The 27,899-nt window shown below is 42.1% G+C and overlaps 1 protein-coding gene across 3 annotated transcripts in view; it reads right to left on the bottom strand.

The window, feature by feature from the left end:
• Positions 1 to 14,932: 14,932 nt before the first annotated feature.
• Positions 14,933 to 27,899, bottom strand: part of RALB (RAS like proto-oncogene B) — a 50,678-nt gene continuing 37,711 nt past the window's right edge. For all 3 annotated transcript variants that reach the window (XM_087733163.1, XM_087733162.1, XM_087733165.1), the window contains exons 2-5: positions 23,379 to 23,535; positions 21,996 to 22,204; positions 19,017 to 19,194; positions 14,933 to 16,864 (exon numbers count right to left, since the gene is read on the bottom strand). In XM_087733163.1, the coding sequence (XP_087589289.1) occupies positions 16,745 to 16,864; positions 19,017 to 19,194; positions 21,996 to 22,204; positions 23,379 to 23,492 (621 nt within the window). In that variant the 5' untranslated portion in view covers positions 23,493 to 23,535 and the 3' untranslated portion in view covers positions 14,933 to 16,744. The remainder of the gene's footprint in view (positions 16,865 to 19,016; positions 19,195 to 21,995; positions 22,205 to 23,378; positions 23,536 to 27,899) is intronic.

The following is a 27,899-nucleotide window of genomic DNA, read 5'->3' as shown; positions in this document are numbered from 1 at the left end:
GCAAAAGCACTTTTTTTCTCATATAGCTGCATCTACATGGGGGATTTTTGCACGTAGTGAAACGCAATCTGTTTTAAATGACACTTCAGAAGAGCATTGCTGTCCCACAGAAGTTTCAAGGCTAGACCTTGAAGTATATACTTCTGCCCTGTATCTGAAAGAGCTTTTTACAAGGTAGCCATTGATGCCTTGCTGGAAATATAGAGGAACTGAGATGCGCGGTTACAGGGGCAGGCTGGGAGCACTGTGCTCTATCTGGAATTTGTATTCATGCTATTCTTTTGCCTCAGATGAAATTATGTATCCGTAATCCGACTGCTTCCTCCCTACGCACAATTACTTTTAAAACAACCGCAACAAAACCAGACAATGTTTCAAAAGCGCCATAATTCTGTAGAAGGAAAAGTCCTGTTGAAAATCAAGTGAGTAAATGCCGTTCTGAATGACCTGGACATTTTCTGAACGGGCAAAGGTAGGCCTAACTCATGAAAAAACCCACTAAGAGGTTAATCTGGCTCCTTTGCTCCTGCCTGTGCTTCTTTAACTGAAAACTGTCTCTTAACGGAGATTTGCTCTCTCTAAAAAAAGGGCCCTACTCTGAACACCACTTGGAAAAAGGGGGGATAGCAGGCAGAAACAAAGGACCTGACCAAACTGGGAACTCCTCATCTAAAGCAGGTACAACGAGAATCTGGAAGATGAGTCACAGGTAAATAAAACAGAGCCCTCAACAGCTTTTGAAGAGCACCTACTGAATGCCAGCTCCTCGCACAAGTGCCAGGCAGGACAGGGACGTGGGGGAGGCAGCAGGACAGGGTTGCAGGGGTGTACTCACAGCCTCAGCCTCCCATGCCCACTGCACCTGCTTTAGCGTGGCTGTAGTCCTGCTGCCTCCAGCTCTCCCAGCTCAGCTACCTGGCGGTGCCTCACGGGCAACATGCTCGCCGATTGGTCCTCTTCAACAACCCCTTCACGCTCTAAAGTTTGCATCCAAGCTCCCAGGTTTGCTTTGGGAACGAAGCGCAGGTGGATCTCGTGCGCCGTGAGCGATGCAGTCAGGTACCTCACCTCAGGCAGGTCTCCGCACAAAGCAGCGTCCCCTTTGGCAAAGGGACCAAGTTCAGGGATCTGCTTCAATTTCCAAAGTAAAGGGACCGAACACCATCGGGTGGATACCCCGTGTGATATTCAAAAGCTATCCGCTGCTTGCTGATGGCCGAGGAGTGCTCTTGTTTTCCTTGCACAGTCTGTCCTCTGCAGTCCAAAGCCGTAGCCTTATAACCAGGCAGTGACTTCCTCTGAAGTTGCTTGTATTGACCTAAATAGGTTGGGGCGGGTGAGGACACACAGACAACATGAAAAAGCTGTGCTGGTTGCCCAACAAAGAAGTGTCTGCTTTGTGGTGAGCACTTTTAACATATAAGCACTTTTAACATGCTGTTAAAGAACATGATTTTCATGTTTGTTTAAGTTCACACCAAAAGCGTTGCAAAGTAGCAAAGTGAGTAAAAATAAAATCTGCATTTAAGTGGTAAACAAAGTAGTTAAAACTTGACTTCTCGTAATTTGAACGCTACTTACTGAGGCAATGCATTTAGAAGTAGACGAGTGCGTTTCTTGTATACATCCAGCTGTGACTGATACATCTAATAGATCAGGAAAATGAACAGTAGGATGGAGCAATGTTAAAATCAGCTGCCCTGAGAAAATCAGTTGTTTTCAGGGAGTGGTGACAAGATGGAGAGGTTTCCCTGCAATTTTACATGGAGCTCAGTAGCAAAAAATAGCTGGTACCTTTGCAATGCCATGGGAGAAATGGGGTAGAGAAGCTCGAGTCATCTCATGACAAATAATCAATAGCACTTGATGAGTACCTGAACATAAGCCACCGTCTCTTTTCTACGAGCACGCAGCACAATGTAGAAGTGTCTAACCTACTGCCTGTGGGACAGGCTGCAGCCAGAAGACTTGTGTTCAGGGCTGAATTTTTTCCTCTTTACCCCATTTTCACTAGCTGTAAGTTGAGGATGACAGCATTCAATCCTTTTTAAGTTGCTTTGAAATTAAGTGGAGAAAAGCAGCACACAGGAACGCATCCTCTTCGTGGAGCTTGACACTAACAGCATGGCCTTGGTGCTGTGTCAGAAATAATTTTCAGTCTGTTCATACTTAAATTGTCCAGTTTTGTTTCCATGAGTCTTTTGTTATATCAAACCAAAACTATTGTGCAGTTTGGCTGTTTGCACAAGAACATCAGAGTGGGATTTTAAAGATGATTGTGATATGTTTGACTGATGCACTCACTGCTGGGGCCAGGAGCAAGGGGCTCCTGTAACAGCACCAAAGTCCCCCAGTTCAAGCAAGGAGGATCTTTCACTGGGCAGAGCAGCAGCACTGTCACAGTGGAGCTCTATCGATTTATCCCAGCTCAGAGTTGGCCCACATGATTTACAGTCATTTGCCCAGTGCTATTGAGCCATTGCAGGCCTCTAGCAAGTATATTCAGGCTGCCTCACCCTCCACGTATGCTACATTGACATTAACTACAAGCAAGGTCCTCTGCCACCGCCCGTCGCTGATGTTCCAGTACTACTAAATCACGTGAGAAGGTTATTAACAAAAATTTCTGCATTGCCTTCTGCCCTGCTCAGTATTTATCGTTTACAAGTCAGCACTGCCTGTCCCCTCATGAGGGAATAGCTTGAATATTCTGTGGGATTAAAACAAAATGCATTGCAAACTCTATATGACTTGGGTGCTAACACCTGCCGTTTCTTCCAACGCACCTGAAAAAGCACATACACTGGGACAGCTCAGGCTGTCCCCTTGCCTGAGATGTCCCCTCAAAGGGGTTTTAAAATTGAGGGAGTTTTTCACACCCCAGGTTACAAGCAGGTCGTCTTGTGCTGTTATTTCCCTGCCATGATCTCCTCAGAAGCGGGGCAGCTTATTAACAAAGAATAACCCTAAAAATTCTCCACAGCTCTTTGCCATTTCTAATAGTCTTGCTCCCCGACATTTATTGCTGTGATTTAGATTCTTACCGAAAGCCTTATCAAGAATAAATCATAGTATGTGGAAATACTAAAGTTCACTGATACTATTACACAAGGATAAGAAAACAAACCACTGCTCTGGAGACAGCAAGACAGGAGCACATGGATCACATTAAGCAGACACTGAGTCTACCCAACCTACAGAGGTACTGAAGTGTTAGGAGGGTGTAGAGCTACAACAAGAAAGTGCATCATTCTAGTTTTTTTGCTTAAAAGATGAGAGAGAGGGCCTAGGGGAGGGGAATGCATGAAAAAGGAAAGGATGAAGCTTTTTTTTTTTTTGGCTACTCCAGGTGGGGTTTTCCTCTGTTTAAATGCTGAAGGACAGAAAGATTTTAAATTAAAATCTTAATAAATATAGCCCTGAGGCTAGTAACATTATTACATCCAAGATGATTACAGCAACCAAGCCACAAAAGAAATATATATATATATATATATATTTATTTGAAGCATAATAAGCCTCAGTATTTAGTTAGAAGAAGGTTAGGCAGCTAACTGACATCCAAACTAGCAAATTTTCCATTCCGCTCTGCCAAAAGGATAAACCAACACAGCACATAGGGCTTGGTTTCATTTCTGTACAAGATAGCATTATTACTGCTTATACTTTTGTGTATATATATGTATAAAAATTACAATTGCTCAGACCATGTGCATGAGGGGTGCCAGGAAAGAACCCCAAGTTTGCAATATGCAGTAGGAGATATGGATAATTAGTGAGCTTCATTGTGAAAGAGCAACCTAGGTCCCCCAGCTTGCTTGAGTGAGGCATGTTCTCCTTGAGACATTTGCCTTTTTCAGTTGACCCTAGTCTCAAGACAAGGTATTGCATTTTACTTGTTTGTATAGAGGGTTGTTTTTTAATTATGTGAATATTTTAATAAAGGATACAGGGAAAACACAGGGATACAAAGAAAAGGATACAAGCTGATAAAGATGATTAAATCATAGAGCGGCTGCGGAGTGGGTCATGAAGTGTTATAATCCCCAACTCCCCTCTGCTTTCTGCCTCAATGTGTTAATGCATCACACTTTAGTACAGTGACACTTTCAGCCCTAGGTGGAAATTCACACATGATGAAGAGGTGGAGGAGGATTTCCAGATGGTCAGACCTCAGGGAGTGCGAAAAGGTGGGGGGAGGAAGGGAGAAACTGCTGAAGGGAATCGGACTTTGGTCACATCAGTAATTTCCAGCTGAAAATGGAATATTAAAAAAAAAAAAAAACCAAAACCAAAAAAAAAAATCACCAATGATCCCATACCGGAGCCAGGTGCATTCAGGTTTGGACATTATACGTGATAAATCCTCACCAATGCTGGTTGTGAAAGATCCCTTAGAAATACTGGTTTATTTGCGTGCAACAGTGAAAGGTGTGAGCTTCATTCCCTTGGCCAAATTTCAGCATGGGTACTAAAGCACCCCGACACAGACCAAATTAGTTGTTTTATTCTCCACAGCTCCTCTTTACTAGAGGTTATTGTAAAGTGGTACTTGCTCTGAATCATGCACAATTTTTCCCTCCAGCAGAAGCTGTATTTGGCTGCTGCACATCCTTTGGGGCCCTCTTCTGCAGGGCCACGTCTCCAAGAGCAGCAAAGGGCACCGAGACAGAGAAAATGCAAGGCTTACAGCCAGTTGGTCCCATTACACCCCAAAACAGGCCCCACTTTCCCTTTAGGGGAGCATAAGACAGCAGCTGCTATCATGCAGCTGGACTTCTCTAAGACAACCTCATTTACTGTGGCCTTTTGGGGGGAATGGGAAGGTAGTCATGGTCGAGAGTTCAAGGGGTCTGGTCCCTTCAGGGTGAGAGGTGCTAGGGCTGTATAAAGAATTAGCAGTAGATGGTATTTTGTACAGCCACAGCTCTTTCCAGATGTCAGGGTTAGGGGAAATTTAAGATAATCAGTTATTTAGGTATCACAGTACCCCTGCATTGGGGGAGGGGGGACAGGGAAAGGTAGTCTCATCATGACATAAAAAGCAAGCATTAGGTATGATGGCTCATACTGCATTTCTAAGGGCTCTTGCTTAATTTTCTTAGGTGTTCCTTGGGTCAGAGCATTTCTCCTACCACAAAATGGACACTAGAGATGCCAATGGTGTGCAGTCACAACGGAAAGGAATATTTTGTTTAATATCACCCGTATGACTGCATGCTATGTACCTGTATTTCCTGGACGGCAACAAAGTAAGTTGACCACAGCATGATGAACTACTTGGGCAAATCTCATGAGAAATGAGGCTGTCACACACAGTTTCTACTTCGGGGAAATGTTTGTTGTATGTCTACTCCCTGTCACTCCCAGTACAAACCATGTTGTGCACACAGGCCAGGAAAAAACTCAAGGAGACAGAAAACGCTGCTTTGCCTTATTCAACTTTGGCTAGTGCAACTTCAAATCTGTAAAATCTGTGATTTTAACTGATGCTGAATTCCTCCTCCCATTTATTGACTTTATATATATTAAAATCACTTATGTCATCGCAAAATGCAAAAAAACCCTCAGGCATCTGATGTGGTAGTGACTTCCACGATGATATATTCAAGATGCCCAGGTGCCTGTCACTGGCTTTAGTGGCAAGCCAAAAGCCTCTGAGTCTTGTAAAGCCTGCAGCATCCATCTCAGACTTCAGTCCCTTCCAATGACTAGAGGAACATCTCTGACTTTCTTCCCTAAGGACTCAGTGCAGCAGGTGTTTTCAGTCTGCCCACCTTCCAGATCAGGTGTCCAAAAATGCAGCAATAAATATAATTTTCTTCCCTTTTTCTAAAAGAGCTCAAGGTGGGTGGAGGGGATGGGCGTAGGCTATTTTTATTCATACCTTAATTTAGTTAGTAGTCCAATGGTTCATGAAACAAGAGCTGGGCTCAGTCCGCTTCCCTGCCTGACAGGAGTCCCAGGGAGCATAAAAGGCAGGTCAGGTCTTCTCAGAAGGAGCAGGCTATGGGGCGGTAATGAGACAGGAACACTCTCCAAGCCTCCAGTTGAGTCGGTGCATGACCGAAGGGAACATGACCCCACAGCTCTCTGGATAGACACTTCAGAGAGGCACAAGGCCAGGCCTCCCTGCTTCCCACCCTGCTAGCCAAAACATCTGGAACTACCCAATTCACATAAGACCAGCTTTAAGAGGACAGAGGCAGTCCCCTCCCTGGCACAGCGCATACCCTGGTAAGTGCACTCTGCTGGGAGAAGAGACATACACACTCCCTGGGGCAGAAGGGAATTGAGCCATGTGAAATTCCCCATGTTCGGCACTAGCCTTTTGAGCACCGAGTGTAGTGTATACAAAACACCACCGCGCTGCCAACCAGCCTGCCTTTCCCTTGCAAGAACGGACCCACGCTCTGTTCCTGGAAGAAAGCCAAGAGAGCCTAAATTGTGAAGCCCAAGGGATCCTCATCCCCCAGGCAAGGTAGATTTAAGAGGCTGTGTTCCCCATCGCTTGCTCAGGCAGCAAAGCAGTCTCTTGGTTTTGGTGGCTGCCATTTCGAGGTGGTGCATGGCACAAGAAGCTTCACCATGAAAGGCAAAGGTCTGGAGTTTGTGGTGGCTGCTGAGAACAGGCATTGCAACACTCCACAGTGATGCCCAAGACCTTTTGTAAATCTGCTTCCCCCAAACTGAAACATCACTACCTTTGCCATGCTAGCAGTCCACAAAGCAATAGCAGATGGAGCTCCCCCAGAGTCCAAACCACCGTGCAATAAACACTGTACAGATCCAGGTCTGCCCAAAGAGTGGGCATTACAGGAGAGCAGAGAGATCACGAGTTAAAGTTGCCAGGTGATTCTTCCCCCTCTCTAAGTGACAAGGCACAAACAAACTTGCAGTATTGAGCCTGTAGCAAAATTGGTCCTGCTGTAACTTATCTTCTGTCTAGGTAACAGGACTGAATTTGTTTAACAGTTAAACAGCTGTTAAAGAACAATAAAAGAATATAGGTGTAGGTAAGGGTGGATTTAGACAAGGCAAACACTTAACTGTATGTATTAAGACTTGAAAGTAAACAAGTGATTGATAGCAGTCAGTGGAGACTGTTCTTACAGCAGAAGTGGAAGAGCTGAACAAATAGAAAAGTCAATGGGTAGAAGCAGAGCATTTGCCCATTACATGACTGCTGCTGTGAACTATTACAGGCATACAACAAGGAAGGAGTAAACAGGTCCTCATCCCCATGGCTGGGATGTTTTGTTATTTAGCAGAGACCACCCAGTACACAGCAGAGACAACTATCTTCTCACTATGGACTTCCAGGCTTTAGAGGTTATATTCTGGTTTTGGGCTTCCAAGACAAAAATACATGCAAAAGGCCTTCCTAGCAGGAAATGCATAGCACCTTTAACTGGGAAGCCAAAATTAACAGTCTTGCTAAGACATCTTTCCTACCCTCACCCCTTGTGGGTTAGCTCTCAAAACAAGAGGAACTGCAGAACAGCCCATGAACTGAAAGGGAGAATCTGCTGGCAGCAGAGGGAAGCAGGGGTTGCTTTGTGCATGCATCACTTGCTGCAGCCTGTCTGGGATGACGGCGTTGTCAGCAGGAAAGGGTTACCAGGAGAGCTGGGGCTGCTTGGAAAGGGGCCTGGATGCTGCAGAGCTTTTCACCTTTTGCTTCCTTAGCTTTTCCACAGCTAGGAACAGGTTGTGAGCCCGTTCCAATTTCTGTGTTCAGGATAGGTCTTCATCAAGTTGTTTCACTCAAAGTCCTGTTTTTTTTTTTTAAGGAAGAGAAAAAAAAAAAGAGAACAGAAAGTAAAGCATGCATCCCTTTGTCATAGACTCGCATTTCAAACGCTCCAAACCTATTTAATACCTTGGACTTTACCTGATTTTTGTCTCATGGGGAAGACTGTTCCCCTGGAACCTATATCCCCATTTCTTTCCAAAAAAGAAGAACAAAAGATAAGTTTTAACTTGGTGTTGATGCAATATTCACCCCACCCAGAACACTGTAACCAACTTTGAAAGCTCATGTAAAAAACATGAAGAGTAATTTTTACTTAGCTCTTGTTATGAACAATTCAGAGATAAGAAACAAGGCAAGACACGTCTCAGCTGCAAGTGTGAACATGATCTCAACACTGCAACATTTTCCTTGCCTGGCTAGAGATGGGTTGGCAGCATGAGGTATATGAAGGTAGGTTACAGGTGACAAGAATGTAAAAAGCCTATTATTAAACTAGGTGTAAGCAGTCTTGAAACTTCATTAGGGCCAGGGAATTCAGCCCTGGACATTGCACCTGATTATTCACTAGAAATTAACATTAAACAAATGCTGTAAACTTGAAGCTGAGTTGGAAAGGACTCAGGTGCAGCTTTTCCTGCCCTCTAACCGGGCAGCGGATGGAAAGCAGGCTATCATGGACAAACTCCACATGCTTTGATCTTTCAGGAGAGAAGTGAAGTCTTCTTCATCACAAGTTCTCACCAGGTGCAGAGGACAGGTCATTTGCTGTCCTCCAACTGCAACTATAGAAGTGCGAACTGCAGTATGTTAAAGGTGCATTTGAGCACTGACCTATTTTTGTTCATCTGCCATGGGAGAGACATGTGGAAACACTGTGGTTTGATGGGTTTGATTAAAAATATGCTAATGAATAAAGAAAATTAAGTGCATCCCTTGGGCTCCTGGCAAGCTGCCAAGACAGACACTGGGACCACCAACAGGGGGTCCTTATGCTTCAGCTTTTGCAATCCTTCAGATTCCTACTGCGGAGGATGGTGATCCAGCGGAAACAGGGCTTAAAGTTGAGTGTTTTGTGTGTCCTGCCTCCACTCCTCTCCAAATGCCACAATATTTGAAAATTTATGCCCCAGGTGCTGGAATCAGCAAGCATAAGAACATCTTTGTTTTCATTGGAAAAAAAATACTTTACCATCATTGTTGAAGAAAGCAAGCTTGCAAACATGAAGCAAGTGCACTCAAAAGGTTTGGAAACAAAGAGACTGTGAAAGAGAACTCCAAGTTCATTTTCTAAAGCATATCATTATTTCTAAACCAAATGTAGTTTTGGAGGCCTGACTTATGGTTTTCAAGCTCCTGAGGCAAAGCTGCAAATGTGGCCTTTATTCCCACGCAGGAGAAGCTCTGCCTGCCTGCTCTCCTCCCTCCATACTGTTCAGGGAGGGCGGAGGGAAGGCAAATCAAAACAGCTTAAAACAGGCATGGTGTTACCCTCCGCTCCACAACTGTTTGCTGCACTACCATCATCGCTCAAATGGATTTACTCAAGGTACCACATAAGAAAGCTCTAACCTGGCTGCAGGAATAGGTGAATCACTTGCTCTGCTGCTGTTCCTCAGGTAGGAAGCAGCTCTCATTAGCCAAGTCTGAAGTGTCCAGCTCTCCTAGTCCTCATAATCCTTCTGTGGGTAGCTGTTCTTCCCGTAGTCTGATTCACTCTCCATTGTCCTGCAGTCTTGAGAGCTGGAACAGGGCAGCCAACTGTAGCTGGGGACACAAGTGCCTGTCATCCAGTGGCACTGCTCAGCACCTAACTGGAGTATGGTCACCAGGAATGAAAGGAAAGAAGGGCTCATGTTTAATTAAGCTGTCTGAACCCAAGTAGAACTAGGAAGATTTGAAACCCTAGGGGTAAAGATGAACATCCAAGGACAAAGAACCAAGCAGGCCTATGAAGAAATGAAAACAGAGACCCCAGTGTGAAAGAGGTTCTTCCACAGCCAAGACCAGGGCGCTAACCAGAAGAACAGCCGTATTTAAAACCAAACACCTAGTCCACCCTGCAGGCATTTGTTCAGCAACTTAGTAGGTTTTGGTTTTCATAGCTCCACCTCCCAAGCAGGAAACAAGGTTTTAACTTCTGATTTCTGAATCCTGTTGCTCTGGGCAAGGATCCTTCTGTCAGGGAAGTCTGTCTGACCAGGACCATCTCTCTCAGGTTGTCATCAGCTCTTCTAAAATTGAAGAGCCAGACAAACTTTTAGGAGCAAAACTGCAGGCTATCTTGGGCAAAGTTGCCATGATGGTTTTCATTTAGAAGCAAGAAAGAACTTGGCTATTTTTTAGATAATTACTCCTTCCCCCAGTCCACAGTTGTTTTCCTTGTTTACACCTATCCAAGTGTAACGCCATCATTTTGTGGGGAGGGTAATCATGTTACAGAGCACTCTTACAGACCACAGGTTGAGAAACAGTCATCCAAACAGCAAGTTCAGTTTGTTCTGTGTGTTTTCCTTTTAAAACCAAAACAGAGCACTATTAAACAGTAAGAGACAAGGAAAGCTACTCCTTAATGCTACATGTATGCACAAGTTTGTCCTTGAATTCTGGTATTTGGCCTATGAAGCCAACATGCATAAAGCCTCTGATACCCTGAACACTAGACTTTAAAAACAAACTCTATAAACTCTGATTATATCAAAAACATGATTCTGCCTCAAAGCCAAGTAACAAAGCCCACTGAAGGGAACTTACTGTAAACTCTGGAGATTAATCAACTTTATCAGGAAGGCAACTGCAGAGCATACAGTCCCAGTCTCACCTCAGCATTTTACCTCCAGCCCCTTTGGAGTTACAAGGCTTAAGGGGCCATTTGCTGGTATTTTCCTCGTATTCCCACAATAGACTTTAAGTAGTTTGTAGGCTGGGGGAGAAGAGACAGAAGAGCGGGGGGGGGGGGGAGGAAGATTTTTAAAATAGGATACTCCCCACCCCACCCCCAATTAAGGCTTTATATTGCAAAGAAAAAACCAGCATCTTTAGTCACCCTTAGAAACAAAATGTTTTGTGAAGTACTGCACAGTCCCATGGAACAATAAGTATTCTTTCTGGCATGCAAATCAGTGCTCAGTGAGCAGAACAAACTTGCACTTGCAATGCAAACTGGTTTAATGCCATAGAAATCGTAAAGCCACCATCCTCATGAGAAATTGGGTGTTCTGCTGCACACTAGAATGTTTAGGCAAGAATTAACTTTAGCATTTGCATGCAAAAGGAAAATTTTAATTTAGAACAAGGTCTCCTACTGCATAAGAATCATACAGCAGAGCAACAAGACCAGAAGAATCTAGTTAGCACGGATTTCTACATGTAATTCAGGTAGCAGATTAACACCAGCTACTTGTATGCTCGCCTGAGCCTGTTGAACAGCCCCTCTCCATGGTAGAGCTTCTAACTCTAAAAGCCACAAGATGGAGCCAACAGTTCTCAGGAAGAGATGCCTGTACGACGCCAGGAACCTGCAGAGCATTTAGTACACAGAAGAAACCACGCTAGTTAAGTGTTCTGGTTCGGGCAGAACACAGGCAAGTATGAAGGCAGAAGCCAAGCTGTGTATGTGCAATCATTCTCCAGTTTCATCCTGCTGCAACTTAGGGAAGGCCTGTTCCTCACCGGCATCCACAGAATATATGAAGAAAAAGGTAACATTCTGGGCTTTGGGTACAGCTACGTAATATAACTGTGCTCAGCACCCTCTCCTGCTTCCTACACAACACTTTTCTTGCTACCCTTTCTCTGCTGCAGAATATCTAAAAAATTACTTCACTGGAAAGGAGACCTCCATAAACCACCATGGCAATCTGAAACACAGGGCAAACACCAGGCAAGCACCATGTAAACAAGATTAAGTAAATTGCTGTAATCCTTGACCAGAAGTCATCAGCTAGGGGACGTTCCGCTTCCAACTTGCATGGCAGTGGCAGTAGAAACTGCACCCAAAGTTTACTGTGAATCCCATTTCAATGCCACTCCAAATGAAGTGGCATAACAGTGCAGCGAGTCTGCCCTAAACCCCCCGCCTCAGAGGCATCTCAGCTTCTCTGCAGTTTGTTCATCACAAAGCAACACAGAGAACGGACTCTGGCACGCTCAGGAGACTAAGGATCAATACTTCCACACAATGCTGCTTATTCTGTTATTGGAGCCACAAGACTGACTGAAGAAAGGGGAAAGCAATTCTGTCATTTGCACAGTTGATACAAGCTGTCTGATCCAATTACATTGTGGAAAATTAACTACGAATGAATCAAACTACTATTACCAGTTCACTCCTGAAAAAACACACTGACCATTTCAGGAAAACTGATGATGGGGTCCTCAGTCACCTCCTCCTCCCCTCCCTTCCCACAGTCTGTAATATAATCATGTTACAGATTTGCTACAAAGGTCAGTTCCAGACACTGAAAGTCAGCAGTTGCCTGGTTCAAGAATTTGGGGATTAGACATGCTTTTAGAATGCTGTAAAAATCAATAACAAACAAATAGTATGCCTGTTTTTCTTTTTATTATCAATAGTAATACAAATCAGTTGTATTAACATGATAATGAAAAGTGACCAGTTTTGTAGACATTAAAAATGTTTGGGCAAGTTAGAGACAAAGCTCTGAAGCTATGTAAGAAAAAAAAGAATTTACATTGTATAGTATAGCATACATAGTTTAGAGGCAGTTTTATTAAATCTTGCAGTGACAATCACTTCCTCTATGCTAAACCTCTTTCTTAGTGTTAGAGATAACACCTTCCCCTCCCAAGAGGAACACCTGCCATTCCCATGAAGTGTGGAGATTACAGTGAAAAAAAAAAAAAATCATGGTTTTGTTCCTCTTTCCTCCTTCTCCCAACTATAAAGTCAACAAGAGGTGAACATTGCAACATATGCTTATAGCAATTAAAGAAAGCTTCTGTCTACATAAGCTCCAAGTTGAATTAATGAACAGTATCCTCTTTTTGAGCGAGAATTGATAGACCTGTCAGCCCCAAGTACTGGGTTAATGCTTTGGAAAGCTTTAAAAAATATCTTAGTGAGCATTTGGTTAGATGCATTCTTCCCCCCCGCCCCCTTACTACATTCCAGATTGTAGCTTTGTGCTTTAGACCTGAAGTATTCTTAAGCATTACGTTAGCCAGATAGGATTCAACTGGAACTTCAGGTGGCTATTAACATCTTACTGAAGTTTAATGCCCAGTAAATGTATGCATACATCTTTCTCTTCACTGAGCCAAGTGTTCACCTAGAAATTACAGTAAAGGCATATTAGTCTGTACAGAACAGGTATGGCACAAGTCATTGAAGATGCACTTCATGCTGCATCTGTACTCTCACCTGGAGAGATGCTCCTCTAAAAAAAATAGGAGCCAAGTCTGCCTTTGCACTCCTGGAGTTTAACCTGCTTTTTCAAGTGGAATTTCATATAACAACTTAGCCCCTGTTATAATGGGGGCTTGCTTGTCTCATATGTTTGCTCAAACCAGAAGGAAGACTAGAGCACTTGAACACCCACAGCTAAGCCACATACGGAAGATTGCATACTGCTGTAAACAGCTCCCTGACTATGTTAAGCCATTATGCAAGAATAATATTTGAATGCTTAAGTGCAAGTGCATAGTCAAGTCTTGCATGACCTTCAGCTTCAAATATCCAGTTCCTTGCCTACAGCCATGATCCAGAAAGATTCAAGAGCACATTATACTGATGAAGAGAAGTCTTGGTCTTTAATTAGCTAACATGCAAGGGCTGCTAGTATATATCAGCTTCAATACAGCCTTCAGTTGCCTCAGCTACACAGCATGGCTAGCAAGCAGCCACACACCCCCCCCCCCCTCTTGCCAAAGTCCTCCTTGTTTGATGTACCTGATCTGCAAGTACTCATTTAGATTGGAAGCCAAAGCTCCCTTTACTCTGCCCACAGGAAACCCTCAAGTCCAAAGGAAGCATTTCTCTGTGCCATTTTCTATTCACTCTAGTCAACCCACCTGATGTTGATGTCCATTGATGTCCAATGAAGCACACCTGGAAGTCATTCAAGGACCCTCAAATTGTATTGCCCCTATTTAGAAGGGCATGCATTCAGGCACTTCCACCATGAGGTAGAGGCAACAGGATTCCAGTCCAGGGAGCAGTTTTACTGCCTTCCTGGTACAAATCAGAATGCTTGTTGCCCACTGTTATGAAGTAAACAAGGCAGCTACCTTGGCTATCATGTTTTCAGCTGTAACTGGAAAGTTAAACTGAAGTTTGCCACAAGTACAGAAGAGGAATACTGAAAACCTGCTGTATTTAATCTCCAGGCCTAGCCTTTCTGGAAAAAGTGACAACCACAGAACACTAAATAGATGCTGTATCAAGCCATAAAACAGCAAGCACCTTCTTCCAAGTAAGTCTACCTCAGTGGTGGAGCTTTATCAATTGAAAAAAAAAAATAACCTGAGTGAGAACAGCACATGGACTGTAAGAACACCAGTGGCAGAGTCACTGCTCTGAGTAGAAATTCATCTGTCCTATCAAATACCATCAGGTACTTTAAGACTAAAGAGATCAAAGGTCAAAGCATGCAAGTGTCTTGAGCCAATACAGCTGAGCTGCTCATTGTGAGCTTTGACAAGTTCATTATTCATATAGCAAGGAAAGCTTATTAAGTTTTCTTAGACACATTTTAAAATCCACCTCAGAGGGGCTGGAACTAGATAAGCTTGTAGTGTGAACTCAACTGTTGTTTACCCTTTAGGTTAATTAAGGACTTAACCTTTAGGTCTCAACTAAAACTAAACCTAAGTGAGTTGCCTTCCTCCAGAAGCAGACATTCATTTGCTCTATGCACAATGTGCACTCAGAAATGGACTTTATCCATGGAAGTTCAAGAGGAAACTTTGTTAGCAAAGTGTTACAGCTCCAAGTGTCCCATTAGGTGCTTAGGCTTTAGACATAGGTGATACAGCTCAAATGACAAGTTCTGTAAGCCAGCAGGCTCTCAGCCTCTGCTTCAAAACTGTATTGCCAAGTTGGCTTCATAATACCAACTAATTACGCTGTTCCAAGATGAACAGTTCCAGAATTGGTTAACCATTCTTTCTGCACATACAAGATAACATTAATAAAGAAGGAATTTAACTTGACAAGAATGAAGATTACAGCACCTTTTATTTAGTACAGTTTCCCCAATCCAATGAGTTGCCTGACAAGTTGAACTAGTTATGGAAGACAATGAGTTTGCGATAAGTCCCTGTGAAACCTCAGAGCAACAGAGGTTCTGGTATCTAACACATCTTACTTTTTTCAAAGTTCAGAAGTGGAATGCACAAGAGCAATCTAGTACATGTTAAAAATGTTTTTCAACCTCAGATTACAATACTAAGTACTGAACAGTTTCACTACTCCTTCACCTCAAAAAGTATTTGTTAATTTAGTGCTGCAGTGTGCTTCATTGAACAGCCACATAGCGTATTCCTTTCACCAAGTAACTGTTTTAAGCATCTGGTTAACAAGCAAGATACAGTCACTACTTTAAGTCTCTCTACTCCCTCAAAACAGAAGATAGCCATAATTCATTAAGAGACTCCCCAATCAGAAGAGGCAGTTACTTTCCACAACAGTGACAGAAGTATTTTTTGGCAACTGCACTTAAACCACATCAGAAAGCTCAGTTCAGTCAGCTGATAAGAGGACCTGCTAAGTACTGACATTTCTTCTATTTCTAGGCTGGTTTTTGTGGATCAATACGTGACCACCATTGCATAACTGACAACAAAACTCAACATGCATCTTCATGTGCTAGGTTGCTGTGCATCAGAAACAGTACATATAAAATTAACAGTGAGTAACAGACATGGCAACTGCTTAACTTCATTTGCTTTTTGATACCATACAACTCACTAGCCAGCTAATCATTGAGAGGTAGCACATAGGCCTCACCTATTCCAAGCCATGATTGTGTGATGTGACCCATCCTTAAAGTTTTCATCTTCAGCAAGACAAGAGACAGATGCAGATGTTCCCACTTTTCCAGCATGATCACAAGTGTTCCAATACAAACAAAACCAATGAAATCAACACTTTGATTTTCACTATTCCAGTACCAGGGAGGGGAAGGATTATGGATGTAGAGTGAGTGTAATTGAATCTAGCCACGATACATGGAAGAAACCCAGGACAGCATTTCAAGGAGATGGTGATATTATGCCTTTTGAAAAAAAAGGTTTACAGTCATTTTCTCACCCCATACCACTAATTTAAGGATGAGAAGACAGACCAGTGGGGAATGCATCTAGCCAGTATTTAAATATCAATTTTTGCATTGCCTAAATAGTCTGAATTGAGTCCATAGGCTTGATTCATGAATGCTGTATTGACTAAACAGAACATGGAAGAAAGTTTGTTCCGAGTTGACTCTCAAGTGTCAGTTGCTATTTCTTACATGGAGTGTGGAGAGGAAGCCAGTGGGTTTCAGTGTAAGAAATATCAGTGACAACTAACGGAAGATGGAGACTCAAACCCTTTACCAGATGTCATCTAGCTTCTCTGCAGCTTGCAACATCAAGGAGGGCAGCAGTAGGAAAAAAAAGCTTGAACCTGAACAGCTGTGCTTGTTAAGGCCAGTAGAGATTCAAGAGAAACATATTCAGAGAAACATTAGAGTAACCTAGGAAGTTAATATGAAAGTACTTTGTATAACCAACCAGAAGGATTGTAGTTCTGAAACTGTTTCTAGTTTTGAAAGGCATTGGGAAGACAGAGCCTATTTTAGTTTAAGTAGGCATAGGTTTTGTTGGATACCGGAAATGGGTTCAAAGTTCTGTTTTCACATTTTGAAGGTGTGATATGCAAAGCAAAAGATAAGGGAGTCAATACAGACTTCCTTTCATGAATCCAGCCCTATATCCTTAGTGGTATCTTATCCATGCCACCTGTAGATAGATATTTACAGTTCCCAAGCATCACAGTAAGCAACATCTTTCTTTAAAGCTTTTCTTGTTCTTGCCACTTTTCTTGCCATTCTTGTCTTTGTTTTCTGACATTTTCTTTGCTCTGATTTCTCTCATTAAATCAAAGAATACCTAGGAGGGAAAAATAAAGAAAAATTAAACAAGATCTACCACCAGAAAGCAGATAAAAACTACTGTATTCAGCAGCAAATAAAGATGTAGCACCACACTGTACCTAATGAAGCAGAAGTGAGTCTAGACATAGATCCCAGTGACAGACTCATCATCAGAATTATGTAGCATGTCAAGCAGTGGCAAGAAGTAGGACAATCTTACCTGGCTACCAAATCATTCAATAGCCCCCTTTTAAGAGCCTTTTATTGAATATCAGTCTTGCACAAAAGTAGCAGTCAGAGTTCACGAGAACATTTGTCTGTGCCTAACAGACATTTCCCGGCAAATGACTCTTGTTAACTATGCAAAGCATTTAGTCCAGTCCTTTCCATGTAGTTACAAGCACACTCTGCTGGGTAGTATTCTGCCTGTTTTACAATTAAAAAGCTGCAGCATTCAAGTGACAGTGTCAGGCACAGAAAGTTCTCGGACCGTGTTATAAGAAAGATTCAGAGAAAGTCATTACGCTGATGTTTCCTCCAAAATTCTAGCAGATTTCACCCCTGTACACCTGATGTCTAAGTACATACACCTCAGATGCAACGGTTGTTTTACTGTAGAGAGTTATTGGGAAAAAGTATTTTAAGGATCACAGAACAAGAGCTTAGGTGTCACTCTATAGAGTTAGACTGTTTTTTTAAATGGGAAACTACACAGGTCTTTGATACTTGGAAACAAGACTAGACTACTGATCAGAAATACAATAGTTTATCATTCAACACCCTCTTAAAGTTTTTTATTCTGGTACAGTGTCAATGCACAATCACAGTGGTGACAACTTGTCTTAACATACACAAAACAGTGCTTATATAGAGGATATTAGCATGTCACACAAGCTAGCTAGAGGAGACCTACAAGAGCAAGTCTAGAACACCATGCTAGTACACTCCAGACACAGCTACATTGCTGTTAATCCCAACTGATCAGAAAGCTAGTCTAAGTATAAAACAGGCTAGGCATTTGCTAGTCACATGAGACAGCCCATAGGCAAAAGCAAGTCTAGGTATTCATGTTTTACTATATCACCCAGTTTATACTATCTGCTAGTCTGACTTCCTAGTAACATTCCACAAGTCAGAATGGTTCTTTACCAAATTTAAATTATGCTATGTCCTTTATAACCAGAAGTTCTCAATTCAGGAGTTTCACATACATTGTTTTAGCCAAGAATGAGAAATAGAGTTCCTACTAGGTAACTTATGCACCAGCCGCATCTCCATTAATAAAACTAATATAGACTAGAAGAACAGAAAGCTGTCTACAAGAACTTGGAGTATAACTAGCTGCAAATGTTCTTTGTCCAAAGAGAAAACCGCTTACAAATTTGTAATCTTTAAACAAATGCAAACTGCCAAGCCACACCTTTGGAGTCCTTAGGGGGCCCAACACTAATTTCAGACCATCTTCTGTGGATTGTCGAAGTAAAAAGGCACCCTCTTCTTCAAGAAACCCCCACTACACACAGAATGAAGGGGAAGCTTGAAATTGATTTTTCCCTACTGGGCAAACACTCCATAGTCATAACTCATGTGTCTTCTGGAATAACCCACCACCACTGTTTATACAAGAAGCCAGCAGCAGAAATGTGCTGAGAATGACTGTCCTAGACCAGCATGGAAAAATCAAAACAGGACAGGGACATAGCAAGAAGAGTTCTCATCACAATTCAAAGTAGTTTTGGCAGAAAACAAAAGTGAAATCTTTAACATTAGCCACACTATATGTAGCTTTGTAGGGAAGGCAGAACAATTAAGTGTCTATAGCTTGCCATTTATTGCTCTTATAACAATAGGATGCAGCCTATAAACAAAATAACATACTTCAGGGAATCCTTAAACCCATTTACCCAAGGTATATGGGAAAGCTATTGGTTCAGGTACAAACAGTTAAAACAAGACAATAGCATTAACTTGTACCAGGTCTCTGGCTCCTCTAAACTAGGTATTTGCTTAAGTGTACACATTCCAGTAAGTTCATTTATTTTTGATACTCTAGGCTTTCAGAAGCCCAACTGTGGATTTGCTTTTGTCCCAGCAGTAGTCAAGAATTAAGACACTCAGCTACTAAACAAGTAGTAACAATGTAATTGAGCAGGTGTCATTTGTCTTACCTTATCTACATTCGCTCTAGTTTTAGCAGAGGTTTCTACATACTGCACACCCCACTCTTCTGCCTTACTTCTAGCCTCTTCTACAGGCACTTGTCTGCGCTCTTCCAAGTCAGATTTGTTTCCCACTACCAGTAAAGGGATTTTATCCTCTTCAGCCTTCACACGCAGGATCTGTTCCCTAATGCATCAGGTATTCAAAACAGAGATGTGTGTTAGTAGTAGCAACAAAACCCCCATCCTTATCAGGAGTGGATCAAGTGGTCTGCACATTAGTGTTTATAACAGTATTTAACAGTACCTTTCCCAACAGTTGAGCACACTTTAAAATTACTCCAAGTTTAACATACTAATGCTATGGGCTTCACACTAATAAAAGCCTCACAGTTCCAGGAAAGCTGTTTTACCATTTAGTAAGCTTACTACCCAGGCTCTAATAAAGAAGAGCTGTATGGCTGAAGAGCAACTCACAACAGGAGTTCACATCTGAATGAGGAAAAGAGTACAAGTGCCACGTTCACCAAGTTTTGCCTTGGCATTCAGTCACCATCTTCAATTTCCCGTCTACGTCCCACTTCAATATAGGTCTGGGCAACATCAAGACCTTGGCAAGGCAGTAGGTTCGGAACTGTGTAAAGTAGCTGGCAGAGAGCATTCTTAATGGACTACCTAAACTTTACACAAAGGAGAGAGTTACTAAATAGTGCTGAATTAAAATGCTAGCCACCTTCCTCCTTCAAAGACTCCAAGAAAATATTTCAACCATCAGCATTAACCGAGCTATCCTTTGTCATTCTAAAAAGGACCCATTGGCATCCAGGAAAGGAGACAGAGTGATGCTGCAGGTCAGTCTCAAAGTCTGTGCTATTTTTGGAGTAAAACATGGGTTGAAACCAGACTGACACGCGCTGCTGTTCATCTAGGACTCTGGAAGAACTGTACCAGTCTACAGTTATTTTTAGATTGCTTCATTTTGTTATGAACAAGAGCCAAACTAGACATGAGCATAATGCTACAACCCCTCATCCCACTGAGTTACCACACTACTTCAGATGCTTGCACTTCCCATCCACAAAATAACTGAATGTCTGTGGAGTACATGAGAATCTAAAACAGTTAACACTGAAGCAGACATTCTGCTGCTGTGTTCAACTGTACCTTCACACATTTTCAGATTACAGAGGCACTTAAAGCAAACACTGAATGCATAGCATCAGTAGGAGAGCTAGGTTTAAGGACAAGCCCATAGCTCATTCAGTATTCAACTTTTTCATAGTTGAAGAATTCTGGTAGTTACAGGATCAATACCACCAATCTGTAGTTTAGCCTGTGATGGCAGTGACTCATACTACCCAATCCTCCCGTCCTTCCTAGGGAAGAGTTTTCCAAGGAGCTGATTCTTACATGTCAGCCCAACTATATATTTAACTATTTTCACTATTTATTTACTTCTGACCCATTGAAAAGTAGGAGATTCTCCATGTCAAAGCTTTTGGGTCCTTCTTGCTTGTCTTTACAGCTAGCATTGTTTTTCATTGTTTGTTGTCCTGGAATCTTGAACCAACACACAGTTAACCTAGTTACAGAAGTCTGACAAAAACACAAACTGCCAATATAAACACTCCTACTCCTTTTCATCCAAAGCCTTGAGTTTAACCTTATATTTCACTTAAGCACACAAGCCAAAACCCAAGCTGAGTACTTCCAAGTGTCTCATTTTCTTCCCATTTTTTGAATGGTATCTGACTTTTCCCCCCATCTTACACTAGGAACAGTCCAAGTACTCAGTTTTGCAGTCCTACAACAGTTCAACTGTTTATCTCCTTTTAAGTGCTCCAGTTAGAGCCAAGTGAGCAGAACAGCTCTGCTTGTGTGCCCCACAATTATCAGCCTTCTGAAGTCTAGCAAAGTCACGCAAGTACTACGTGACAAAGGAACAATATTTTTATACCTCTTAAAAGATGATGCCATCTCCTACTACTGTTGGAACAGTATAATGCATTAAGAACCTGGACAAAGTCCTAGAGTACAAGGGGAGTTTGCCATAGCTTTAAGAAAACCCTAGAAATAGGTGTCCACCTTGGCACCTGCACTGGCATTAACAATTAGTATCTGTTAACCTCATACCACTGAAGCAAAGTGAACATAAGCCAGACTGATAAAGAGCTTTTATTCTGGCAAACGTAAGGAACTCCTAACACTTGCCCTATGTTTTGGCAAGTTTTACTTCAAGTTGTACAGCTGTCCTAGGGAATCTCTGGATTCCCTTCTACACTGAGGCAACAGCTATTATCAATTAAGAGTTAGAACACTTGCCCTGAAGAACCTGGCTACATGAGTTCTGAGACCAAAACAATGGATTAAACCCCTTGTTTTTCTTTTACACTACACAAGCAGTTTCTGTGCTCAGTCTGGTGCCGATTTTTACATTAGAACTGCTAATCCCAAGAACAAAAATGGAAGCATTTACTACTACTGTATGTCTTTCTAGGAATACATCTTCCTACAATAGTACTGCTTGGCTGCCAACCCCTGTTTGGCACCAATCCATACCTGAGCATGGAGGCTAATCGTTCCTTTCCTTAGAGCACCTGCTTCTAGCAGTAAGCAATACAGTGTCTGAAAGCTGGCCAAAAGGCAGACTTAATTCCAGAAGTACTGCTCTAAGATAATTAAACTTCACATCCACAAAGACTGAAAATTGGCTTGAATATGTTTTACGAGTCCAAGAATCTGTTACTTGCCTGAAGTTGCTGCTGGCGTAATGTACTCATAAGTTGAACGCATGAAGTCAGCCAGAGCCAGAGGCTGGATACCGTGGTTTAAGTTACCAGTTACTGAGAGCTAAATGGTTGGGTTGCCACTTTTATTGATCAAATGGTAATGGACAAAAAAAACCCTACAGCTCTTTATCCTAAGAAGAGTTGTAAAAGCAACATAGGAACCAGATATTTCCCCCTGCCTGAGAGAGAAACTACTTACCGAAACTCTGCTGTTGCTGTAAAGGATTCATGCTCTGTTATTGAGAAGACTAGAAGAAATCCTTCCCCACTGCGGAAATAGTTATCTCTGATAGCTGCATAATCCTCCTGTCCTGCTGTGTCCAGAATGTCTATCTGAACTTCTTCACCATCCAGAACTACTTTCTTCCTGTAGCTGTCAGCCTTAGTAGGTTCATAGTCTTCTACAAACTGAAGAAGATAAGACAGGGATTAGTGTTTAGAATTACTGTCAAATGGTCTCAGTATTTGTACATATCCATTCTCTTGTCACTAAATTGACATTTAAATTCCCCAAAACCTTCTCATAATTCAGTCAGCTACTAAGTTCCACCACTTTTAGTTTTACTATAAAAGGCAAATTATTTAAGCACTTCATACATCAAAGAGCCAGTCTGCCTAGTCAAGAGAAACAGTCTTGCTACATGAAACACTGTTCAGCAATTTCAGCACAATTTAAGGGACAAAGATACAGTACAAACTACCAGCAACCTGGTAGCATTATCTAGATCTCCCACTTCAAGAAAAGGCATTTGAGTGTACTTCAGGTACAGCTATCTGAAGCTGCAAGAGGTGTACATGACAGCATCCGGCTGTCGAACATGAAAACCTGCTCCATGATTACACAGGCACATACTTTAGTCCATTCAATATTGATCAGACCCACAAAGCCACCGCCAGTTCAACTTGTAGCTCTGTGCTGGCAGCACACGTCCAACATAGCCTCTTTACCTTTCCACCTCCTTTCTCTCAGCCTCAAAGTGCAACAAAAGGCTGTGCCATGAGCCTGATAATCAGACTGGCCTTCACTAATGCCTATGCCACCTGTTCAGATATTCACATCACACATAGTATTTATCTATAGGCTGTCCACACATACTAACTTCTGAACTACAGGATCATGTATATTCCTTCACATACTAGCCTGGATTGTCTGATCAAGCTTCCTGTATACCAGTATGGAAGAATTCATGCTATGAACATGCCTACTTCATCATCCAGCTCAGAATGAGCTAGAACGTTACTTCTGACTTCAACCTTAACTGGCCTAAAAGAAACTGCAACAAAATTAAAGTACAATGCCAACCAGTAACAGCCTCTATTAAGACAAGACAGCCTCTCAGGACAAGCACATTCACATTCTGCATGACTTTTGAAGACTGTTCTTTCACCAATAAGCTTTATTTTTGTCACCCTTAGCCAAATATGTTCCCAGAGGGCACCTTCCCAGATTCTTACATTCTTCTCCTGACAGTCAGGTCATCAGGTCTTTTGTTACTTACATTTAGTTCCCCTGTCCCACTAAAAAAGTTTAGTAAGATGTATCCAGTGGTGTTCTAGAGAAGCTGAACCAAAAGCTGCTTACCTCATCATACATAAATTGAAGAGTGAGTGCAGATTTGCCCACACCTCCACTGCCAACCATAATTACTTTATGGAGGGCCAAGGAACTCTGGTTCTTGCTCTTGCTGGCAGCCATTGTCCTGCTTGCCACAGATGAAGTGCCAGGCAATCAGTCAGATCTGCAGACAGGAGAAACACAGTCACCATCCATGACATTGGTGACATCAGGTCATAGCATGCAGGTAAAGCATCTCACTAGCACTGAAAGACTAGATTAAAACCCTGCCCAGCAAGCCTGAAGAACGGGCCATTTCAATGCACTGGCAAGCAAACCATGTCACTGACATCTAAAGTATGATTAGGAACAAGGTATTAGAACAAATATCTTCTACTTGTGACAACAATACCATTAATAAGAGTGCAAAAGGTTTCTCAAAGGAGCTACTAGCTGAACAAGCTGTTCTTATTTGTAAACTTATCCTACATGACTGCTATCTAGAGCAGTTTCCAAAGAAAAAAAAAAAACACTTTCTCAAACATGAAATTAAGTGTTTTTATTGTTCTTGTTATAAGGCTTTACACCTTTCTAAAATATTTCTTTAATGTTGATGCAGCTTAGTTTCAACCTGGAAGCAGAGCTATACCTTAGATCTGCTTACAGGTAGAAAGATGACTTTTGATCTCCTCTCTACATAGGCTAAGAAAAAAAAAGAGATACACAGTAAATTCTGGCAGGAACAAGCTGCAAAAGCTTCCAGCAGAAAGTCTTACGACATGGCATTAGCATTTATTTTATAGTCTTCCTGCCTTTTGATGCTGCAAATCTATCTGCATTTGAAAAAAGCAAAATCCTGCTTTACTGCAAGAAATTCTCAGTTCCTATGCTTCTCCCGATGTTGCAAAGCCATAAAAGAGTAAGCTTCAATAAACAAGTATAGTTAACAAGCCTTTGTTTGTGTGTCATGAAAACAGAGTAATTAATTGCTGGAGACCTCTTAAAAATAGTACTGCTATTTTTTAAGAGTAGCTGGACACAGTAGTTGTGACAGAAACATAAGCATCAGCTGCCACACTCTGATTAGCACAGATCAGCAGCTCTAAGAACAGCACACTGGGGACAAAAGCAGAAGTGACCAATACAAAAGGAGATGTGTCACCAGTCAGGATTCCCACACTGGGGGGGGTGGGGAAGAGATGTATACTCCAGATGCATGATGACTAAAGGGAGATGCTAGGTTAGCAACACTTTTGTCATCACAACAGGACAACTTAGGGCCCCAGCTGTTCATATCCTGGTAGAGTACTGTAAGGAGAACAGCAAACCATTCAGGAAAGTGGCTATACCAGCCTTGATTTATAGCAGTGCCAATTATTCCAGAAGCACAGAAGGAACAAGCCCACCAGGAGTCTCAGATTTGCCCGGACATGATTGCTCTAGAAAGATACTGGAATGACACATCACACCATCAAGTTCTACTGGATGGAAGTAGGAGGCCTACAGTAGAAGTCAGAGCACGCTATATTGGAAAAACCTTCAGGATAACTAGCTGCCCTACACAAAATTAACTAGGGACTAAGGGATTGTCAACCTACAAACACACCATAGAATTATTTAGCCTGGAAAGGACCTTTGGATGTTGCTCAGTCCAAACCTCTCCCTTAAAGCAGTTTGCTCCAAGCAATCCAGTTTACATGCCCTGTGTTTTGAGGTTTACAATTCCATGACCAGTCTGGGCAACCTGCCCTGGGGTATGGCGATTGTGAAGATTCTCTGCCCCTTGTCTGACTATGTTCTGAAAAGCAACAAATCAAACTGAGTTCTCATTGACTACCACATACAAGAACAAACATGACAATAATGAAGAATTGCCCTCAGGACTGCATTTTCAAACATCTTGAGTAGCAGTATTTTTCCATGCAGAGTATTTTACTCACACCTGTTTGCTACACACATTTAGTACAGTAATGCAAATTAATCATCTTCAAGCATTCATTCTGGGATAAACACTGGTAAGTGAAGACAGATACTTTCCTCTAGTAATCTTCTAGATTATGTTATACATCAGCTCCCTCATCCAGGACACTCCTTAGTACAGAAACGGAATGAGACAACTCCTACTTTTCAGAGATTCTCTCTGTACAGCACGAACGCACATTTGTGTTGGGGACAGTGAATTTGGCCATCTCTCACCCCAGAGATTCCAAACCAGAAGAGGACTGCAAGCTTGATTTTTAGTTCTTAGTCACCAGAGAGACAAGAGGGGAAGAGAACAGAGCTCCCTGCCAGGGTAGTATGGAAAAAATGGGAGAAAACACAACAGGTAGCATCTGAACTCCAAAAGTTGTTGCTGAAAGGCTTTCTTTGCTTATGGTCCACGTGTTCTACAGATGATAAACTAGAATTCAGCTTGCTTAGACATACACACCCAAGGCTACAGACTGACCACACAATGAGATAGTCTGAGGACTTCAAGCACTCCAATAATAACACAGCTTGCTCCTAAGTTGCAAAAAAGTTTATTTTGTCCTAGTTCAAGAGTAGTCTGACTTGGACAGTAGTAGATAAGCTGCTTTCTGGAGAAGCCAAGTGGCCCTTAACAACTTTTCAGCATAATTGTGACTGGTTTTAACCTTGAGCATTCTTTTAACAAGCATCCTAAGGTTGTTGTAACTGCTGTGTTATCTAACACAAAGCTTTCAAGTTAAACATTTTTCTGGCAACACAAACTTAGTGCTGCTGCCTATTAAGTTGCCCTAAGTCCACTGTGCTATGCAACTGCAATAAAAAGATTATTTAATAACAGCCAAGAGAGAAGATAGCAACTTTCCCCCTCCTGTCAATACAGATACCACACCTTTACCTGGTCATGTTAAAGGAATAGCTGCCTTTTAGGCAAAATAACTGACCACCTTGATTCAGTACAAGCTCATCATAGAGGTAAGTGGAGAGAATATTTAAATCCTTCCTTCTCCATCCTACCTCAACATCAGCCAGTAGAAACTGCAAGGTCAGCCTTCATGCACAGTATTACCTGACTTGTAACCAAAGTATAATATTAAACAAACCCCATCCAATAGCATACAATTTACAGTTTGATTGCATCTAAAGCCAGCCCAGCTCTTAATGGCCAAGGTACTAGTCTCTCCCTGCAGAGCTGTTACAAGTACCACTCGAATCTTTTAGACTATCAACACTACATGAACTCTGAATGAGGGAGTCTGCTCACAACACAACCCCTATGCTGTATGCCCTCAGTGAAATCCCAGAAGCTTCACACAACGCATCTCTTCTTTGGTGGCAACAGAGGGAGCATAGCCCCCAGCGCAGCCAGGCAGTACAGAACAAGGCAAGGCTGCAGCAGTGTGGCATAGGATTGACACAGGCAGTATCAGTGCAGAAGTACCAGTGTTTATAAAACAGGCTAATAGCACATCACTGGTTCAGGAAGGGGCACAGTGAGATTTTTAATAGGAATACTCTAATAAGAGAGAAGTCATTGGAGCCAACTGTTTGTTTACTTGCATTTCCACCCCTGCAGCCCAAGAAACAGTTTACACACTATGGTTCAAAACTCAAATCTAACAGCTCCTTGAGGTTAAAAAAAAAAATCAGTTAACACAAGTAGAAGGTCTCTCCTCAGTCATCTCTGAGTAGGCAAGGCTGAATATTCATGCCATTCTGTAGATTAAGCATCCTTGAGGCAGTGAAGACACTGACATTAACTCATCTGTTCCTTACAGAAAAGGAAGTCTTGGGAAATCCAACCACCTCTCAAAAAAGTAGCAGTGTCTAGAAGAACCTGTGACGACTGCAGTTACTTTTAAAACATTACTCAATTCCCTTCAGTTCAAGGGAATGTAAACTTAAGACTCTTGGCCTTAATATATCTGTTGAAGATGCCGCTCTGAATAAGTGTCCAGACAAGCCACCTAATTCTATGATAAGTATTCCCTCCCCTCCCACATTGTTCTTTACTTGCTGGGAAGTAAATTGTACCCAAACAAGATTTACCCTCCTCTGACAGGAAGGGAAGCAATCCAGTCAATCCACTTAATTTCAATCTGTCATCCTGCCCTCAGGTTTAATGACACCATGTTGAACTTTGTGTTGTAAGTGTCATAAAAACTAAAAAACCCTTTTGAAAAATTTGGGGGGTGTGTGTGTCCTCTGGTTACAGCTTATCCTGCTTCAAAATCAAGTGCTAGAGAGCTCCCAGGTCAGAGCATAAACTTTTTCAGGCAGCCTTTCATCTTTCAGATATTAGAAGTAATTACCTGCTTCACCTGCTTTAAAAGATGATGATTAAGCCATTGACTTGATAACTATGGATTTTTTTTTATAATGGGTTACACAAAGCCATATGCACAATAGGAGATTTGTGGTGCTAGTGAAAGATCATAGAATCATTTAGGTTGGAAAAGACCTTTAAGATCATCAAGTCCAACCATTAATGCTCTTCAGACCAAGAAATGAAGGTTACACCAACAGACAGGTTGACCACATGAAGCACAGCAAGATCTACAAATCAAACCATAGTGGTTG

Source organism: Nipponia nippon, unplaced genomic scaffold (assembly GCF_047370975.1).
Source record: "Nipponia nippon isolate SJK-2023a ecotype South Korea unplaced genomic scaffold, ASM4737097v1 scaffold_5, whole genome shotgun sequence".
In the NCBI taxonomy this organism is placed as follows: domain Eukaryota; kingdom Metazoa; phylum Chordata; class Aves; order Pelecaniformes; family Threskiornithidae; genus Nipponia; species Nipponia nippon.
This window is presented reverse-complemented; position numbering and strand designations above follow the sequence as displayed.